The 22,405-nt window shown below is 39.0% G+C and overlaps 1 protein-coding gene across 2 annotated transcripts in view; it reads right to left on the reverse strand.

Annotated features, from left to right (window-relative positions):
• The window catches only part of DOCK8 (dedicator of cytokinesis 8), a 224,329-nt gene that overhangs the window by 138,902 nt on the left and 63,022 nt on the right, over positions 1-22,405 (reverse strand). For both annotated transcript variants that reach the window (XM_007182233.3, XM_007182234.2), the window contains exons 3-5: positions 22,138-22,313; positions 19,342-19,413; positions 2,106-2,229 (exon numbers count right to left, since the gene is read on the reverse strand). In XM_007182233.3, the coding sequence (XP_007182295.1) occupies positions 2,106-2,229; positions 19,342-19,413; positions 22,138-22,313 (372 nt within the window). The remainder of the gene's footprint in view (positions 1-2,105; positions 2,230-19,341; positions 19,414-22,137; positions 22,314-22,405) is intronic.

Here is a 22,405-nt window from a genome sequence, read left to right on the forward strand (position 1 = left end):
CTGGGACCAGCAGTATCAGCAACTCCTGGGAAATGCTATTTAGAAATGCAAATTCTCAAGCCCCACTCCAGACCCAGTGAATCAGAAACTCTGGAGTGGGGCCCAGCCATCTGTGTTCCGACAAGCCCTTCAGGGGGTTCTGATGAAGCTTAGGTTTGAGAACCACTGCCACAGACCCCAGGCTTAGGGTGGCATGATGTTTCTTGTAGTTACAATTTCTGTAAGACTTCAATTTTCCTTTTTGGTTCTCGCAGTCCTCCAAAATGTGTTTAACCATTTCCCTATGTTAAATTTCTTCTGTGGAAATACCTAGTGTGTCTTCTGTCTGACTGATACAAGGAACAATTTAGTTGGTCACCTACATGATGAAAGCTGAATTTAGTCAAAATTACCAATGAAAAACCCCTGAAGTTTCCCACAGAGGACAGCATACAGATATCCCATTCCTCCGTAAGCCCACCAGGTTCAGCACTGGATTTGATGGCTGATTCCTCTGCAGAGATAAGTAGTCAGCCCGACTGTAGTTTGAAAAATAGGTATTATTTAAAACCTCTAGTCATATTCAGCATGGCAAGATGCTTGTGTTATGAGGGCACCTGGAAGCTAAAAACTATACTGTTTTAGAACAAGTCCTGTGCAAACTTGGACACATTTCTTCCTCTATGTTTTATTTTTCTTACCTATAAAATGGATAGATTGGGGCTTCCCTGGTGGCGCAGTGGTTGAGAGTCTGCCTGCCAATGCAGGGGACGCGGGTTCGAGCCCTGGTCTGGGAAGATCCCACATGCCGCGGAGCAACTAGGCCCGTGAGCCACAACTACTGAGCCTGCGCGTCTGGAGCCTATGCTCCGCAACAAGAGAGGCCGCGATGGTGAGAGGCCCGCGCACCGCGATGAAGAGTGGCCCCCGCTCGCCGCAACTAGAGGAAGCCCTCGCACAGAAACGAAGACCCAACACAGCCATAAATAAATTAAAAAAAAAAAAAAAATGGACAGATTGGACCAGAGCACTGGTTTTTAAAATCTTTTAAAAATTGTGTCAAGTATATACGCAACATAAAATTTACCATTTCACCATTTTTTAATGTACAGCTCAGTAATGTTCATTACATTCACATTGTTGTGCAACCAGTCTCCAGAACTCTTTTCATTTTGTAAAACTGAAACTCTATACCCATTAAACTATAACTCCTCATTCCCACCCCTCCCCAGACCCTGGCAACCACCACTTTAACTTTATATATCTATGAATCGGACTACTCTAGGTACCTCGTATAAATGGAATCATACAGTATTGGTTCTTTTGTAACTGGCTTATTTCACTCAGCATAATGTCTTCAAGGTTCATCCCTGTTGTAGTATGTGTCAGAATTCCCCCCATTTTTAAGGCTGAATAATATTCCATTGTATGTATATGCCACATTTAGTTTATCCATTCATCTGCCCATGGACACTTGGCTGTTTCCACCTTTTGGCTACTGTGAATAATGCTTCTATGAACACAGGTGTATAGAGCACTGACTTTTAAACTGTAACTACTCTGTAATAGTAATAATAATAATAACAGCAGCAGCAGCAGCAGCAGTAGCCAACATTTATAGGGCACAAAGTGTGAGCTGGCATTGTCTTAAATGCTTTACACACATTAACTCATTTAATACTCAAACAACTTCATGAGTTGGGTACTTTTATCATCCTTGTTTTCCAGGAGAGGAAACTGAAGCCCAGGGAGTTGAGTTATCCTGTCTGAGGTTATAGAGTTGGTATGTGACAGACAGTCTGCCTCAGTGTGGAGCTTTCAATCATACTGCAGCCTGCCTTAGGCTTGGGGGCACCTCTGAGTCTCTGCAGGAATCATTATAGGGATGGGCCCAATTCCCCCCCTCCCCAGTTAGAGCCCCTCCACTTTTATCTATTTTCATTTGAACACCAATGTCTATAGCTACAAACAAGTTTGAAAAAAAATATCACTGACTCAAATGGTAGAATTCCTCCTATTCCAATATTCTATGAGTCTAGCCTTTTTATTAGTTTAAAAAAAGATCGACAGCATGCCATGGAAGAACGTCCAGTAACCTGGCAACCGTGTTTGTTGATAGGAAATACCTGAGTGCTGGGTTCACTGCACTCCAAGGTTTCTGACTCAAACGTCTGTTTCTGAAGCGTCTTGTGAAAATCTTTTCGGGATCCCGTCTTTTTAAAGCCGCAAATCTCCGAACTTCCTTGGTTTCTTTCATTGTTGTTATTAAATAAGAGAGAGTGTGGAAGGAGGGAGAGGGAGAGAGAGAGAGAGAGAGGCAAAATCATTAGATTAAAATAAAAGTAATGGCTTAAGTGCAGACATGGTGCTGAAAGATCTTGCAAAGAGAGGACCAGTTGTAATTCTTCACATCTAATTATGCACCAGGCCTAACACAAGGCTCTGTTGTAATGAGATACAAACTTGCCTCCTGGCTGGTTCATTATCAAAGGCAGGAGTGGCCTGGGAAAATGCCACTTCAGAGGTGCGGCCATTTCAGCTGTGGGGCATTTGGCTCCAAGCTGAAGCTAAACTATGACCCTAGTGTAAGAGGCTGGAATAAATCTAGCAAAGTGCGGACGCAGTGAATAAAGGTCGTTTGAAGATAAAAATAGAGGAAAACATTTAATCTCCAAATCAATGTTCTTAGTAATGAATAAAAAAGGCAGGACATGGTTAAGAAAAAATAGAAATAAATGATTTATGTACCGAAAATCTTTGCTGCCATTCTCAATCGCCACTCCATGCACGCTATTAAAGCTGTGTTTAAAAAATGTTGCAAATATTATATATCACTTATATGTAGAATCTAAAAAATAATACAAATGAATCTATACAAAACAGAAACAGACTCACAGACATAGAAAACAAATTTACAGTTACCAAAGCGGAAAGGGGGTGGGGCATAAATTAGGAGTATGGGATTAACAGATACAAACTACTACACATAAAATAGATAAGCTTATTTTTGTGTATGGTGTTAGGGAGTGTTCTAGTTTCATTCTTTTACATGTAGCTGTCCAGTTTTCCTGGCACCACTTATTGAAGAGACTTTTTTCTCCATTGTATATCCTTGCCTCCTTTGTCATACATTAGTTGACCATAGGTGCTTAGGTTTATCTCTAGGCTTTCTATCCTGTTCCATTGATCTGTATTTCTGTTTTTGTGCCACTACTATATTGTCTTGATTACTGTAGCTTTGTAGTATAGTCTGAAGTCAGGGAGTCTGATTCCTCCAGCTCCATTTTTTTCCCTCAAGACGGCTTTGGCTATTCGGGGTCTTTTGTGTCTCCATACAAATTTTAAGATTTTTTGTTCTAGTTCTGTAAAAACTGCACTGGTAATTTGATAGGGATTGCATTGAATCTGTAGATTGCTTTGGGTAGTATAGTCATTCGGAATGACATATATACACTAATGTGTATAAAATAGATAACTAATAAGAAACTGCTGTATAAAAAATAAATAAAATAAAATTCAAAAATTCAAAAAAAATAAAATAAAATAGATAAGCAACAAGGATTTACTGTATAGCACAGGGAACTATACTTAATATCTTATAATAACCTATAATGGAAAATATTCTGAAAACATATATATATATATATATATATACACATATACATATATAACTGAATCACTTTGCTATGCACTTGAAGCTAACACACTATTGTAAGTCAACTATACTTCAATTTTTAAAAATGTGTTGCTATGGAAAGGGTTTAATATGATGTCTAGCACTGTCACTGGAGAAAGAAGTTAGACCATCACAAAAAAGGCAACAGATATACGTTGTCAAATATTAACTATAGAAACCAACATGTGTATTCCCCATTTTTATGACTCAAAGTCTTCCTGGAAAACATGCTGCAAACTCAACCACACAAATATGCACCTGTTTTGTTTGATTTCCCACACTATTAGGAAACCACTGAGCAAACTGGTAAAGGGACGTGAAATGAGGTTAGGATTTATTAGGCAGATCAAATGGAAGACAGGTAAAGCAGGAAATGTAGGAGAGCTACAAGCAATGATCCAAATACAGTTTATAACTCTTTGGGAGGGGTGAAGTGTTGGGTTATGCAAGTGGCACAGAGCAAGTATTCAATACTAAGTAAAAGAGGCCAGGAAAAAAATAAAAAGATAACTGCATGATTCCATTTATATGACATTCTGGAAAAGGAAAAGCTGTAGAGACAGAAAAGAGATCAGTGGCTTGCCAGCGCCTGGGGGTAGAGAAAGGGGTTGACCACAAAGAGGCCTGGGGGAATTTGGGGGGTGGGTGGGGGCGTGGAACCGTTCTGTATCTTGAGTGTAATAGTGGTTACACAACTGTATGCATTTGTCAAAACTCACAGAACTTTAGTCTAAAAAGGATGAATTATAATTACCTCCAAATCAATGGACAGTTTCGGATTATGCCTGGCATTAATTAGGATAGTATGTACATTTAATAGTCATTCAACATAAGGGCTGATACTTCGCTACGGTTTATTATAGGATGGTGGTCTCACTGAAGCAGGAGTGAATGGATTTAAGTCCTGGCTCCACAGCTTACAAGCTGTGTGACTTAAGGCAAATTACTCTACTTCTTTGTGCCTCAATTTCCTTATCAGGATAATAAGAATTAGAATAATACCTAGGTCATCAGTTCTACTGCATGCAATAAATAAATTCTCATATGTAAAATACTTAGAAGATTTCTTGGCTTATGGCAATAAATTAGTAAATATCTGCTACTACTTAATGATATTTATTAAATAGTATTAGAGAATATGGCTCAATTATATGCCAATTGTCCCTGTCAGTGGACAAATAATCCAAATTAGACCAATGAATAAGGTATTATAAGCAAAGGGAAAAAAAAAAGGTACAACTCAGTGTTGTTGAAGATTTCTTTTAATGCAATGGTCCAGGATAGATTTCACATCATAGGCACTAAAATGTATGTATTCATGGAATAAAGATAAGATTTGAAAAATCATAAGAATTATACTTTAGGGCTATTCTAGTTTCAATTCAACCTATGCAAAATATTCCTTTCAAGTGAAATAAGATTTTCTGAGGACTTCAGAAAAAGCACTTATCTTAGTATGTCAGAGGAATGAACCCAAAACTCTATCTCATATATTTTAATGCATCACAGGGGAAAAAACTACTTTCCTCTGGAGGACCATGCTTAATGAAGCCGCTTTATTTCTATGGATGTCTTTTTTTTTGTTTTTATACAGCAGGTTCTTATTAGTTATCTATTTTATACATATTAGTGCATACATGTCAATCCCAATCTCCCAATTCATCTCACCACCACCACCATCCCCCCCACCCTTGCTTTCCCCCCTTGGTCTATGGACATGTCTTTGTCATCCATAACCATACAGTCAAACACTGATTTAGTTAGCTCTTATTCCTCCATTATCTCCTTGCTGATATTACATTTCTCTATAATACCTAGGAATAGTCTTTTATGTCCTTGCTATCTGTGATAATGGCTTTGAATCCCACTTAGGGGGCAGAGGAGTAGAGTAATGGCCACTTGTGTTCCCTCCCACTCTCATAATTCTATAGGACATTTGCCACTCAGGTTCTATAATTGAGACTTTTAAATCAGACAAATAGTGCTGCTCATGCAGGATAGAGGAAAGTTTTAGATTTCAACTTAGTAGAGAAAGATTAAAACTACACAGAAGCACAAAGTCCTGTTCTCCTTTTGGGAAAAATGTATTTTCCTACTTAAACTGTTTGCCTCTGTTACTTAGACTGGAAGATGCCTTGAATGAATTCCATTTTATCTTTTTCATGTCTATAGCACAAAGTTTTGTGTCCTTGCTCTAAAAATCATAGTGCTTTTCTCTTCATGACTTTTGCAAATGGCCGTTAATCTAATGAATACAACGGTGCCATGGTTGCTTGTTTATCTCATCTTATTTCCACATATTTTGACAATTTTGTATGTATTGCTGTTTACTGGCATCCTTTGGGTGATGGTAAATATTATAAGCATTATTTTCTCTGTAATTATCTTTAATGAACTAAAGAGAGAATAACTTAAGAATGTGTTTGGTGTCTTGGTGGAGAGTAAAACTCTGAAGTAATTAAACTTGTTTACATGCTATTTATTCTTGGTGTATTACCCATAGTGACAGTGAAACATTTCATGAGTGTTATGAGCAGCATCATAAAAGCCCTTAGACTTTGTCTTTCATCCTGGGTGATTAAGGTAATTCTGAAGGAAGGTCATGCTCAAGGAGAGCTGGGATATCAAGGAATGGGGTACCATCTGTTTTATTACTCCATATTTTACTCCCAGTGAACTGGTAAACAATTAAAATTCAAACACATCAGTGCATATAATTCAGTTACTCCCAAAACACCATAAAAATGTCTCCCTGATCAATAATTGCTTATTATGACATGCATTTGTTGCTCTGGCTGTCAAGGTGCTTAGCTATTTGCTTTCTAAAAGTATGGAAAGCAAGCCAGGCTCATCAGCCTATGCAGTGACAAAGAGCAATCCAGCTGTGGAAATCACTGAGCCACTCTTGACTTGTTACACACAGACTCCCCATCCCCATAAATCCACTCCCACGAAAGCCCAATTCAAAGGCCAGCACTTGCACCAAGCCTTCCCTAACCTGGCCAGAAGTAACTGCTCCCTTCTCTGAATTTTCAAAGCATGTTGTTTGTATTTCTCTTAGAAGTTTTTATAATATTCTATGTTACAGTCTAATTACTTGTCTAAATTTTTATCTCCCCTGCTAAATATGTGCTCTTTCTCACTAGACTATGACTTTGCTGAGGACAGGGACTCCTTTAGAGCTAGGATTCCTGTGTATTCCTCTTTGCATCTTCTTTGGTGCCTTATTCTCAGGAGATATTTTCTAAACATTTGTTGAATGGGAGAACGAATGAAACTCTAACAAGCAAATATCTATATCGTGTTCCTCTCACACAAGCGTTTTCAAATCTGTCAGACCCAACACTGTCTTTCTCTGTAACCAATGTTTTATAATGCCACCTTTATAACCCATCAACTTTCTCATTTTTAGAAGTCAATAAGATCTCCCAGCTGTTATATAAATGAGAAATAAAAGAAACATAATACCTAAAATAGCATGTATGTAAATATGCAAATGCTTGGACACAACTACACCAGAGAACATAATGAAATAGCTGTTTGCACCTGCCGGAAGAATCGCTGTAAATATAACACCTGCAAAAGCAGACTGCAACAGATGTGTTGTATGGGTGACTCAAACACCACAAAGCAGTACTGCTGTCAGTAATGTGATTTTCCAAAATGGGGGAAAACTCTTGTAGAGCTCTAATCAGCACAAAGTTTAATTTCCCCTATATTTACATGATAGTTGTTTTCCTGAAAAATTCAGTGCAAAAATATTTGTAAGATGGCATAGAGGCTTGGCTTGGATATTTATAGACCGGTTTTTCACCACCCTTAATGTCCAGCAGGACATTTGATAGTTGTGTTGGATGTTGAATTTGGGATGATCCTTCATTGTATGTAATGCCCCATGCATTGCACGGTGTGAAATGCAGTAGCCCACGCCAGTCATTGAGACAATTAAAAACAGAAACATTAATTACCCTCATTGAGAACCATTGCTACTAAGATATTAGAAAACTGGAATCCCCAAATCCAATCTAAACCATAGTTTTACCAGCACATCTGGGAAAGGATATCCACCAAGACTTCCCGGAAGGGGTGAAATGCAACAAGTTTAACCAGGTCAACAGCATCCTTCAGGTGTTTAATTGTTTGGGGGGAGAATTCTACTAGTGGAATCCTAAAGTGAGCACTTTTCAGAGTTCTACTTTTGGTTTTGGTAGAAAGTAAATTTCTCATATAGAAATTATTATATAGTTTAGCAGAAACAGGGATGTTAGGAGATTTTAAATTCAACATATCCACAAAATAAGGGTATCTAGTTCTATAATACATGCACTGGTATTGCATCTAATGGTATTATCATTGATGATAATATAGCTAACATTTCTTGGACTGGTAATTGTCTTAGTGATTGTCTATGTGATTGTCTGAGTTGAGATTCCCTAGAAGCTGAGTCTGAAGCAGGGACTCAGGTGCATGTGATTTTTGAGAGTGTGTTCTTGAGGAAAAGCCTGTAAGAGAGATAGGGAAGCAGAAGGAGTCAACTAAGGATGAGAGCTCAGATAAATTCTTGGCCTGATACACAGGGTGCTCTGGAAGGATCATATTGCGAAGTTGTCCCACTGTCCCACTCTGAGACAAGAGGTGGGACTATGGTATCCCTTGCACCAGTGCTATTGTGCCAGTCAGGCATTGGTCACCACCACCAATCCAAAGTGGGAGGTTAAGGGGCTGGGAGGTAGAGTGAATTGCTCAAATGTCTCTGGGCACAATAGCTCCTACACGCACGGCAGCTGCAAGATAAACACATGGGACGGTAAAGGGGACCCACTATATGTTAGGTGCCTGGCATTGTAGTCTTTATTACAATGCCAGGCACCTAACATATATTATTTTCCTTTTATTTTGAAACAATCTCAAATTTACAGAAAACTTGCAAATATAGTACAAAGCCCTTTCCCCCCTCTCAAACTATTTGAGAGTAAGTTGCTGACCTAGTTCTCCATTTTCCCTGAATACTTTAGTGTGTAACTTCTACAAACAAGGACATTCTCCATCATAATTAGTATTCAACCATCACATTCAGGAAATTAACATTGATTCATTATTACCATCTAATCCTCTGACCCCTTTCAACTTTCACCAAATGTCCCCCAAATGCCCTTTCGAGCAAAAGGATCTAGTTCAAAGTCATGCATTGCATTTATATGTCACATTTCTTTAGTCTTATTCACTCTGGAACAGTTCCTCAGTGTTTCCTTGACTTTCATGACCTTAAGATTATAGGCCAGTCATTATTTAGAAAGTCCCTCCATTTGGGTTTGATTGTTGCAAATGCCCCATTCCTCATCAAGCTTTCAGTTTGATTTGTATCAATATGGATTCACAGTTTCCTATTTTATTCAACATATCTTAATCCATTTCTATTATTTATTTTGGTGCTCTAATTATCCTCAATTCGACCAGTGTGAATCCCTTCAGCTGGCTCTTACATCTTTTTACATGTCCCCAGCAGTCACTGATCACATCCTGCTTTCTGCCACAAGATATTCAGGCTGATCTTATACTTTCCTTTCCTCAACCCTGGAATCAGTCATTTCTCCAAGAAGCTCTGATTCTTTTTAGCGGAAAATGGTTCTTAGAAGCCAAGATGTAGGTGTTGGGTGTGCTCATTGCTATTAAGGTGTTGCTCCTCCTATGTCTTCTCAGTGAACAGAGTTAGGTATGGAGTGTGTGTGTGTGTGTGTGTGTGTGTGTGTATGTGTATGTGTGTGTGTTTGAAAGCCAGGAGTTCATGTTGATCCTTGCAATCTCAATCTGACATCACAGTATCCATTCCAGTTTTCTTCGTTTCCATATTTTTAACTTCCTTCTCAGATAGTGAAAAATCTAACACCTACTGTCCTTAAAATACTTACTTATTTGATTAATCCCTTTATATGTAACCCTTGCTAACAGCACCCCTCCATGCCCACACATGTTGCCCTCCTTATATTCTGACTCTGACACCCTGCACCAGGCTTGCCCCTCTGGCATGATGTCTTCTTCAGTCTGCACTGACACTTAGTGCCAGGACACTCTCCCACAAGGACATCCTTGTCCCTTGCCTGGGCTCTGACACCTCGTGGTAGGCTTCTCCCCCATGTAACACCCCCTCATTCTACTCAGAATGTCTGCTCTGGTATCACATGCCAGGCTGCCCCAGGCTCAGATACCCTCCTCACACCATGTAGGTTCTGATTCTCCATGCCAGGCAGCCCTTCTAAATGTGTGTCCTCCTCACTGTGTTTGGCCTTCAACTCCTTATTCTGGTCCTCTCCAGCTACTCCCCACCCTGAGTCATGGATGGCTAACTTGTTCTGATGGTTTTCACACCAAGTTGTACAAGAAGGGAGAGGAAAGAAAGAGAAAAGGGTATAGGAAGGGGAAGAGGAAAAAGAAGAAAAGGAACATCTATTATTTTCCAGTCTTCACAATAAGCCTTCAAAATGAGCAACATTTCTCCCCATTTCACACTTGAGGAAACTCCGGTTCAGAGAGATTAAGTCACTTGCCTAGGGTCTCATAGCCATTACATAAGGAGCCAGCATCTGGACCCAAGTCCCAGACTCTGCAGTCTAGACTCTGTCTACTCCATGACACTGCCTCTAAAGAGAACGCTCTCAAAATATGTTTGGTCTTTGGACTGTCCCTAAATGGGTAACAGTAGTGTTTGAAGAAAAGGAACACAGTTCTCTGGAGAAGCAATAGGTTGTGTTTATTTCATGAGAAATACTCTTTCTACCATTTGGCTACTTGCCCATCTCTCTCTTGTCTGCAAATAGGCTCAACAGGAACATGGCTTTATTTGGCTCAGATGTCCGGGTAGGGTAATGAGGCTGGGACTCTTGTCGCTGATGGCGCTCAGCCAGCAGTCTCACTACCTACCCCGTGGTGGTTTCTGACTTCTGTGGCTGGCACTTCTGAAATGAGTTATCTTTACATGTTTGCCAACCCTGGGCCTCTCCTCTCCAGCCAGCTTTACCCTTGCTGTCACAAGGTAGCTTTGCAACTTTCTGAGATTTCAAAATGGGGAAGTAGATGTTAAATCTAGAATGAGGAAGGGGAGGACAGTTTGCTCCGGTTTCAAATCCACAGCCATGGAATACATTTAGTCTTAACACTTTCCATCCCCCAAATCCTGAGGGTGACACAGATATAGGGTTAGAGTATACATGTTGTGGAATGAATTTTTAACAGTATTCTGTAACTCATTTTTTTTAAAAATGTCCATTTGTTAGTGTCTTCGGGCGGTCCAGGTAAATGACTTCAGAAAACATTCTAACAAAATGGAGGACAAAAAAGAAAGCATACGCTTGCATAAAATAGCAAAAGAACAATAACCAAATAAGTTTCATTTCTCCCAGATTTAAGCTTCTTTTGAGGAGAAAATCTAATATAAAATTTTTCAGATATGGTGTATGAACTCTTTATCTTAAAATCTTAAAGCTGGGGGAAATGTCCTAGAATTCAGCTCATGTCTATACCATACCCGATGGAGAAAGAGGCGTAGAGAGAAGTGACTTGAAGAAAATGGAAGCAGGCACATGGCTGTAATTGGCTGGGGGGTGTGGATTCACTTGTAAGTAGACACTCTTGGAAATAAGTGCATTTTATGACACAAGGAAGAAAGCTAAAGCTAAAGCTAAAGACCAGATATAGTTCTGGTCTCCAAGGCTACCACACATAAGGTCTTAAGCTAGGTTGTTTCCGGATTTTTATTCCTGTGGCCCACACAGGTTTCCTTATGAAGAAGTATGTGACACTGAACCTGTGACATCAATATCCTCTGGAGTGTACACATCCTAGGAAAGGCAAAGGGCAAGTGTGAATTTTGAGTTTTAATTCACTGTTTTCTTTCCATCTTAGAACAAATTAACGTTAGTTAATTCCTTTGGGAACTTTTCCCCTTAAAATTGGATTTCTCAGGAAAAACACTCACTAATTCAGTGTGTTGTCATTTAGGGTAGTGTAATCTTAGGAAGCAACTTAATGTTTGCCTATATTTTCCATTACTTTGAGTTGGGTGGTTTTTTTGCCAGGACATTAGATCACATGAAGCTTTTTATTTGAATCCTTAGGGAAAGCCCCCTAAGGATTTTATACACTAGAAAAGCTTACCCATTTGGCATATACATACATGTTGCTTAATGAATATTGGTGAGAATAACTTTGAAGAAGCTAGCAAGTTTATGAATGCCCATGTGAGGCTCTCTCTCAAAGATCTCTGTTAGAAAGTAGAAAATAAATATTATAAGATAAAATGAAGTTTGGTCACACATGGATCTACTTTCTTTTTTTACCACTATGATTTGCACACTTAGAGCAACTGGAACCAAAATCATTTTCATAAATATTTTAAATAGTTATTTCTTCTCAGGAATTGTTCGAAAAGGTCCCCCCAAACCCCCCTACACTGTTGGTGGAAATATAAATTGGTGCAGCCACTATGAAAAACGGTATGGAGGTTCCTTAAAAAACTAAAAATAGAACTACCATACAATCCAGCAATCCCATTCCTGGGCATATATCGGGACAAAACCATAATTCGAAAAGATACGTGCACCCCTATGTTCATTACAGCACTATTTACAATAGACAAGACATGGAAGTAAACTAAACTTCCATCTACAGATGAATGGATAAAGAAGATGTGGTATATATATGTATACACACACACACACACACACACACACACACACACACACACACAATGGAGTATTATTCAGTCATAAAAAAGAATGGAGGGAATTCCCTGGTGGCGGAGTGGTTAAGAATCCGTCTGCCAGTGCAGGGGACACTGGTTTGATCCCTTGCCCGGGAAGATCCCACATGCCACGGAGCGACTAAGCCCATGTACCACAACTACTGAGCCTGCGCTCTAGAGCCCGCGAGCCACAACTACTGAGCTCGCACGCCACAACTACTGAAGCCCATGTGCTTAGAGCCCGTGCTCCACAACAAGAGAAGCCACCACAATGAGAAGCCACCACAATGAGAAGCCCGCGCACCGCAACAAAGAGTAGCCCCTGCTCAACGCAACTAGAGAAAGCCTGCACGCAGCAACAAAGACCCAATGCAGCCAAAAAAACAAAAAAAAAGAATGGGATAATGCCATTTGCAGCAACATGGATGGACGCAGAGGATTATCACACTAAGTGAAGTCAGACAGAGAAAGACAAATATCATATGACATCACCTACATGTGGAATCTAAAATGTGATACAAATGAACTTATTTACAAAAGAAACAGACTCACAGATATAGAAAACAAACTTATTGTTACCAAAGGGGAAGAGGGGGGTAAGGATAAATTAGAAGTTTGGGATTAGCAGATACAAACTACTATATACAAAATAGATAAACAATGAGGTCCTACTGTATAGCACAGCTAACTATACTCAATATCCTATAATAAACCATAATGGAAAAGAATATGAAAAAGAATACATACACTGGGGCTTCCCTGGTGGCGCAGTGGTTGGGAGTCTGCCTGCCAGTGCAGGGGACAGGTTCGAGCCCTGGTCTGGGAAGATTCCACATGCCGCGGAGCAACTGGGCCCGTGAGCCACAACTACTGAGCCTGCGCGTCTGGAGCCTGTGCTCCGCAACAAGAGAGGCCGCGACGGTGAGAGGCCCGCGCACCGCGATGAAGAGTGGCCCCCGCTCGCCGCAACTGGGGAAAGCCCTCGCACAGAAACGAGGACCCAGCACAGCCATAGGTAAATAAATAAATTAATTTTTAAAAAAAAGAATACATATACATATTTTTTTCACAATAAAGGCTGTTTATTATCATTATTATTCCCTGGGGACACCCTCCCTGATGCCCCCGACCAAGTTAAACCATCTCATTAAAGACATCTACAGCACTGCGGAGTGCTCCCCTTCCAACTCTTATCTAGTGCTTTCTGCCCTCCTAGATTCTGAGCTCTGTAAAGGGCGCTGCCTCTGTCCTGTTCACAGCTGCAACCCCAGTGCCTAGGGCAGGCCAGGCCCGCAGTTGATGCAAAACACATATTTGTTCCTCAGTCCTTCCCTCAACAGGGCTGCCTTTGGCCAAGTACACAGAAGGGCGCAGCCCTGACTTTAGCCACCTCAGTGAGTCTGGTGTCCTTCCGCACAGAACAAAAACCAACTTCACAGACCTTAGGTTGTGAGAAAAGCTGCCAACATAACCTACCGACTGATGTACTGAGATTTGAGCTGTGAGCTGAGTCTCTCTGGCCTTTTAACCCTCGAAAGTCATTCCATTTGCTTCCAAACAGAGTCACTTTGCCGTACACCAGAAACTAAACAACATTGTAAATCAACTACACTTCAGTAAAAAAAAAAGTCCCCCCAAATACTTTTTTATTAATTGATATTGGTGAACAATATGATTTATATTTTAAATTTTGCTTATTTTGCTAGCATTTAGGAATCCCAAAACAGAAATTATTCTGAATATTTCTCGATATCTTTTCTAAATGTTTAGTCTTATTTCCTTATTCAGAGTATACCTTATTCATCCATGTTACTGCATGTATCAATAATTTGTTCCAATTTACTGCTGAGTAGTATTCCATTGCATGAATGTACCAGAGTTTGTTTATCCATTACCTCCACTGACTATGATTTGGGTCGTTTCTAGTTTTTGGAAAAACTACTATAAATATTTGCATACAGATTTTTAAATGAACACAGATTTTCATTTTGCTTGGGTAAATACCCAGGAGTGGGACTTCAGGGTGTATGGTAAGTGTATCTTTAACTGGGATTTTAGGATAGGTAAGGGGAGAAAACCCAGTGATAGAAAACAATATTATGAAAGTGGGTATAATAGCTTCTGGTTTAAAATTATAACTAGAATAAGATTGGAGGAATTTAAATTTTATTTTAATCAATAATATCCAGCCTTGGCAAGGATATGAGGAGAAAGGGCAGTTTCATGTCTAGCTGGTAATGGAGTAAATTAACACAACCTTTCTGGAGAAGAATTTGGCAGTACTTATTAGACTATATCATATGCACTGGTTCCATTTCTACCTTCAGAAATATTCACACATGTGTAGAGGCAAATGTGCATAGATGTTCATTGTGGTATCATTTATATTGTGGAAAATGGAGACAACTGCAGTAAGAAAGTCAATAATTTATGGTATTTTCCTTCACCCCTGGAATGCCAGGCAGCATTTTAAAAGAAAGGGATAGGTCTTTGATATGGAAAGATTTCAAAGACATTATTGAAAACAAAGTATATTATGTATGTATGTAAAATATTTATTTACATGTGTATTTTTGCATACATAAATATTTATGTAAATATGAATATTCATGTATGTTTGTGAGGGCATGAAAAGAAGATCTGGGAGGCTACACAATGACCTCCATGCAGTTAAGAGTGGGTTGAAAAAAACAAAAAACCCTCAAAAACGTAGATAATAGAGAACAGAGTAGTGGTTACCAGAGGGTAAGGGGCAGAAGGAGGATGAAATGGGTAAAGGTGATCAACTATACGGTGATGGATGGAAACTAAAGTTTTGGTGGTGAGCATGCTGTAGGGTACATAGAAGTAAAAATATAATGTTGTAGATGGGAAACATATAATGTTATAAACCAATGTTACCTCAATAAAAAAATAAATCTGAAAAAAAGTTAGAAAAAAAAGAGTGACTTGAAGAGAAGGGCAGGGAGCAAGCGAGCAGTGAGGCAAGAGACTAGCTTTTTACTTCATACACTCCTTATTACTTGATTTCTTTCAAAACAAGCTTACATGATTGAGCACATAAAATAACAAATTTAAAGGAGAGCTCATTAATTGCTAATTAACAACTGGTCAGCAACCACTATTGTGACTTTCTCCAACTTCCCTGCCTATGAAGACACAGAAAAAAAATGGAAACTCACCAAAACAGATAACTTAATGCCTAAGTCTAGACGGAATCTCTGTGGATCAGATGCAGCTGGAAAGAGAAGGATGTACCATACTTTGTCTCCCCAAAGGGCAATGCAGAGGAAGGCACTTTGTACTTTCCTTCCTGCCAGTCCCCGAACAGTCAATGTCTATGATAGTCAGAAATCTAAATTCTCCTTCTTCACTGTAGTGGCTTATCTATGAAGCCATTCACAGGTTCCACCTGATTTTACTGAAATGAACCACCACCAGAACCACGACCTTCCTTGCCTTTCTCTTTCTACCATCATTCTGCAACCATATAGAAACAACTCATAGAAAACAACTAGCTGAATATGTATGTAGGGTTGGGAGATGAAGGGCACCTGGAATAGTGTATTGGATTCTCCCCACAAATAAAATATTACGGATGCACGTGAGGGCAGAATGATCCTGGGAGGACTGTGCAATAGGAATTATAGCCTTTATGTTAGAGTAGTAGATTTAGAGCACCAAAAGTCAAACAGTGGGGTTGGAAAAGGTGCTTCCTCAGTTAAACACTAGTCAAAGCTTGCCAGAAACTGACAACGAGTTTCGAAGTTGCACATGTCCTCCTGTCCATTAGCTAATTTCTGGGAAACAAGCTGGTCCGTTACCCAAGTGCGCAGATAACGGGGCCAATGACAACCTCCATCCTCAGTATGTTGCCAAACATAAAGTTAAAACAGACATTGCTTTGTTTTGTGAAAATAAAAAGATACAAAACTTGCATAGAATAAATATATGAAAAACCACTGTTCCTACAGGAGAGATAAAAACAAATGGAGACACATGAGGGAACGGAAGCAATAATCAAAGTGGCTAATGGTCTAGTTTAACATTTTAATCCAAAATTCCTAGTAAATAATATTAGATTTATGGATTAAATTTTAAGCATGACAGCAAAAATATAAATCATGAGGAAAACTGTCAATATAAATTTTACTAATAAATAATTTTGAATGTTAAAAAAGTATAAACAAATTTAAAAGACAAAGAGTATCCTGGGTAAGGAATTTGTATTATATGACATACAAAGGGTTAATATCCTTACCAAATAAAAGCAGCCCTAAAGATAAACAAGACCAGACAAATACATTAATAGAGATGCACAAATTTAATGAATAAGCAGAGCACCAAGGAAAACTTACAAATGGACGACAAATTTATGGAAAAAAAGATACCAAATTGAAACAATCAAAGAAACTGCAAATAAAAGACAGCCATTTTACAAATAAAATTGGAAATTTATTAAAAGATAACATCCAATATTCTTGAGGATTCATGCATATCTTGCTAATAATCTTTCCGATATATTATTCCCAAATCCTTAAATTTGTGCATACAGTTAGACACACAGAAACTCCTCTTGTAGGAATTTATTCCAAAGGAAAAAAACCATAACTATACACAAGAATGTTGCTATACTGGGTATAACACTGAAAAACAGGGGATCATCTAAACATTAAAATTGTTTAAATAAATTTTTCTATAAATACATTATACAACCATTAAAAATTGTCTTGAGGAAGAATATTTAATAGCAAAGAGATAGTTACCACTTACTGTGAAGACTGAAAAAGCATGCTGCAAAATAGTATCATAATCTGACTTAATTTTTATACAAATATATATAAAGAAATATGATTCAAAGGCAACACATCAAATGTTAATGGTGGTTATCTGTCTATAGCGAAATTGAGTGATTTTTGTTTTCTCTTTTTGTTTCGCTATGATCTCCAAAATTTTTACAATGAGTATTCTAAAAAGAGTCCTTGAAGTTTGTTCAAGGTAGAGAAAAAAAATTCCAATGGGAATTGCCATGAAGAATGAAAAAGTGCAGTGTCCCAAATAGAAAATAAAAACCAAATGTAGTAAAATGGACCTTTCTATTTATTGTCCCTTTTCAGATTTCTCTCAAACCTTCATATCCAGAAAGTACCTCTAATTATAACATTTAAAAGCATGAGAACAACCTGTTCTGAAATCTTTTATTTATTACCAGCAAAGTATAATCTTATTTGACTGCCCAGCAAACTTGGTTTTCTATTCAAGTTAGAACAGATGATGGATTAGCATCTAACTTTCTCTTAATTACTTTATACAAGTGAAGCTTTCTCTTTCTCAGCTACTGAAAATAGTATGCATACTGACATTACTCCAAAACACATCAGCACAAATTCAATGGCATACTTCCAGGAGCTGGACAAAACCCAACCTCCGAAGTCTTTCATCATTTATCCCACAGAACAGTAATTCTTACTGGAGTATAGGAGAGGTGAGGATATCAGAATTTCAAACTACTTGTGTGTTGTCACAGATTCTCTGATGTTTCTCTAGTGGGGTGTGTCCCTGACTGCAGACTCTCCCCAGCCAGCTCCCCAACACGTACACACATACAGGTTGAGAATTCCAGCGTGGGTAGATGCTTCTTATTAGAGGGTACTGTCCGGGTCATTGGCATGGAGACAAAAAGCTCAGGACAATGTCATAGAACATTTAATTAACCCAGGAGAGAAGGGCCTTTTTGACTTGAAGGCAAGCAAGCAATTTATTTCTTGGTCATAAATTTAAATGTGCCCTTTGAATCTGAAGCCAAATTTCCATTCATTAATCCCCACCCCCACCCCCCAGGAATTCATCAGAATAGAAATAAAAGGGCTCTATTCTTTGTGTTTAAAATGTAACTTTCTCCTTCAGTAGGTGAATGGATGAACAAACTATAGTAAATCCATGCAGTGGAATATTATTCAGCGAAGAAAGAAATGAGCTATCAAGCCACAAAAAGACATGGAGAAAGAAGGCAAAACTATGAAGACAGTAAAAAGATAAGTGGTTGCCAGGGAGGGATGACCAAATGGCACAGAGGGGATTTTTAGGGCAGTGAAACTATTCGGTAAGACACTCCAGTGGTAGATAAACGTCATTTTACATTTGTCAAAACCACAGAATGTAAACACAAAAAATAAGCCCTACTGTAAACTATGGACTTTAGTTAATAATAATGGACCAACACTGGCTCATCAATTGTACCAAATATTCCACACTTAAGTAAGACTCATCCAAGGAAGGATAAGTTAGTCAGAGAAAGCTGCACGAATAAAAAAGAAATTTGATATGATCTTTTATCCACGGGTAGGATTGGGTAGACAGATGAAAGAAGGGAGAGCATGCCCAGAGGGGAGACAGCAAGAGCAAAGGTGTGGAGGGAGGACTGAGTCAGTCATGTGGTGCAACAGTGAGGAAGAGACGTAGGCTCAGAGAAAGGAAGGGGCTCCAGGAGTTAAGGGAAATACGTTTTAATAGATAGAGTTGGGCCAGATTATTAAAGCCCTTGAAAGGCAAGCAGGTGGTGTGTATATTTGATATAGTAGGAAATAGAGAGCCTTCGAAGGTGTTTGAGCAGAAGAGTGATACGAGATACAGTCAATGCTCATTATTCACGGATTTTGCATTTGCAAATTTGCCTACTTGCTAAAATTTATTTGGAATCCCCAAAATCAATATTCATGGTCATTCAAGGACATAAAAACCTCACACACATGAAAAAACCCAATATATTAATAATAGGGGGAAATGTGTGTGGGAGGTAGTATATAAGAACTCTCAGTACTTCTTTCTAATCAATTTTCTTGTAAGCCTAAACTGTTCTAAAAAAAGTTTATTAATTTTTAAAAAAAGTTATAAAAAGGTAACGCTATAAAGTAAGTATATATGTAAAGAGGGAAAAAAATGAACTTACTTCCGATTCACAATTAGCCACTCCCGAATATAGGTCTGAACGCAGTCCCTGACGTGAGGGTCCAGTTCAACCCTAATGAGGTGGAAAACAACATAAAAATGTTATTACCAGGTAAACACAACAAAGCAATCCTTTATCATAACCAAGGAGAGCAGCATGATTTCAAATCCCTATCAACTGAGAATGGGAAGGGCATTGTTATCGAATCCTTTCAAGTGTCTGAAGTATTCCTGAGGCAGTAACATTTTTACTTTGATGAGACAAACGTTGGCATTTTATGCTTTGTGGGTTTTCTTTATTACATCGAATCGTATTAGACTATATCTATCCCTGAAGGCATTCCAACACAAGACAGGTAGAACTAGCTGTAATCACATACAAAACAAGAAGAATAAGTATAAATACCAGTCTCTTCCAGGGTAATCTGGGCATATTTTTTGCTCACGTGTAACCTTGTTAGGACATGCATGTTTTCCTTTTTGAAAGCCATGAAGAAGAGGAGTTGTACTTTGAGGAGCTGACAGGCCCTGGCTTTGGTTGGTGATTATTAATTCGGGCAGCTCTTGTCTACTGCATAGAGTGTGTCATGAGAGAAACTCTTAGAGTGCTTCGGAGTCTGGAAATTTAGAAATCACTACTTCCCCACAGTAGCAAAGGTTATTTTTGTTTGTTTATTTGTTTGTTTTTTGGGTTTTTTTTTTTTTTGCTGTTCTTCCAAATGTGTTGGTACTACAGATAAATAGGTCTAAGTGCTCTAAGTTTTAATTTTCTGGTTTGTAGAAAGAGGGTAAGAACAGTACCCACCTTGTGTGTTAGTTTTAGATGGAATACTGTAGAAGTCAGACATGTGGTCCCTGGGCCCTGACTACTCAAATCCCAGCCCCGTTCCTTACGTGACCTTGGGCCAGTCACTCAACCCTTCTGTGCCTCAGTTTCCTCACCGTAAGGGGTGATAGTAATCGTGCAGTGCTCCTTTGGAGAGCTGTGATGAAGATGAAGTCAGTGTGTGAAGTGCTTAGAAAAGCATCTGGCACATAATAAGACCTACCTGTGATAGTTCACACTTGTGTGCCGTTCATCCTGCACTAGGCACTGATGCAATCCCTCTACACGTACGAATTCAGTTAATGTCAATCAGCTGCATAGAACAGACACTATTACTATTTTCATTTTGCAGAGGGATGAGATGAAAAGATCTTTCTCAAAGTCACTCAGCAAGTGGAAGAGCAGGGAACTGACCCCAGGCCACTCACCTGGGAGTGCAGGTTTGCACCCACTACACTATCACAGCTCAACATCAAGTTCTCAGGTAGGCACTGGGGTTCAACAGGAGTCAGCTGTCGTTTACTCTGATGATGATGATACTTTCCTGGGCTTTAATTATACACAAGACTTTTGGGCAACGATTGAAATAGTAGAGGGTATTTGAAAGCCATCAGACAGATAATGTGTTAGTTATCAATTCTGGTGACAAGGCAATATTATGCTCAAAAACTGATGTTAAGAAAAAAATTACCTCTTCTATCAAATTTCAAAAAAAAATCAAAATCCTCCTACTGTAAACTTATTGTAAGTATTTTAAACAGGCTTTTCCAAGATTCTGATCTCATTTGAAGACAATTAACCATATATTTTACACAAAGAAATTAAATTATTCTCTACCAAAGGTAACAATAATAGATGTTACCTATATGAAAGTCACATCTGAATAAATGGACTGACAACAGGGAAAAATGTTTCCCAAGAATCATCATGATTTTGTTTTCTGGGAAGTGAGTATCTTCAAAATGTTAGAGCAGAGCATATGGTCAGCTCTTCTATATGAATGAGAACTGTCTAAACAAAGAGCAAAGGGTCAAATAATACCCTATCACTGTCATCTAACCTTCTTAAACTGTGATGAAATAAAATCCAAAATAGAACTGGAATATCCCCAAGTAATGAGGGCAGGGGCCGTGTTTCATGATCTCATTTCCAGGACTTTTTGGGGAAGTGGAGAAGGTTGAAAATCTCAGGAGGATGTGAATCTTAATTTGTTTTTGAAGATGAATGCAAATAAAAGTTCATCCTAAACCTCCAAAGAGACATTGCTTGTTACACTGTGGAAATAACAGGAGTTTCATCTAAATATAATTCCATCATTTGATACTGAGGGCTAATGCTGACACCTGTAAACACATCGATTAACCCACTGTAGAAACTCAACCCTAAGCAGCTATTCACATATTCACACTACAGAGCTTTCCCCATTGTTTTTCCGCTTGACAAGACTTGCTTCAAAAGAAAGAACTTTGCCTTATTCATCTTTTTATCCCAGTTCTCAGCACATAGTAGATGCTCAAGAAATGTGGATTGGACTTACTTTTGTGAGTTGATCCAGTCTCATATATGGAAACAATTAAAATGCTCCTGAATGGAGGCATTTCAATGATCAGTATTTTTACAAATGGAAAAACTGAGGCCTCCTGAGGTCACATGACTCGCCCACAGTCACTGAGCTGACCCGGGCAGTCTGGGTCCAGAGCCTGCACTCTTCACCTCTTCTTAAGCAGTCGATTTGGTTCCACTGCAGCCCTTTAACTGGCTTAGTCCCCACATGGCTTTTCAAAGCCTCTGGTCAAACCAGTTCAAAATCTATCTACACGTAGGCGACAGTACCACAGTAGTCAGCCTGCACATCTTGATAGATCTGAGTCATGTTACTTGTAAGAGAAGTCCAGAATTAGGGCATCTCTCCCTAACCAAGAACAGCCATGATCATCATAATCCCATCCACATTTTAAGAAAGCAATTTACCCTTCCTCCGGCAGAGAGGGCTGCAAAGTTCGACATTCCTTCGGCGTGAACACCACGTCCAAGTCGTCTTCGGAGAAGTCTCCCAGCTCTTGGGCAAGCTCCACATCCAGGCTGTTCAGGTGTGTCATCAGAAGTCCTTCAAAGTCCACTGGCTCCACCGGGTCATAAAACTGAGGCTGGGGGCAGGGAAAGGAAAAAGAGGTTCCCACACGTTTTAGGGTAAAAGCACTAAGGCGACAGGAGATGCGTGCCCTGTCCTCCCTCTCCT

The sequence above is a fragment of the Balaenoptera acutorostrata genome, chromosome 6 (assembly GCF_949987535.1).
Source record: "Balaenoptera acutorostrata chromosome 6, mBalAcu1.1, whole genome shotgun sequence".
NCBI classification, from domain to species: Eukaryota; Metazoa; Chordata; class Mammalia; order Artiodactyla; family Balaenopteridae; genus Balaenoptera; species Balaenoptera acutorostrata.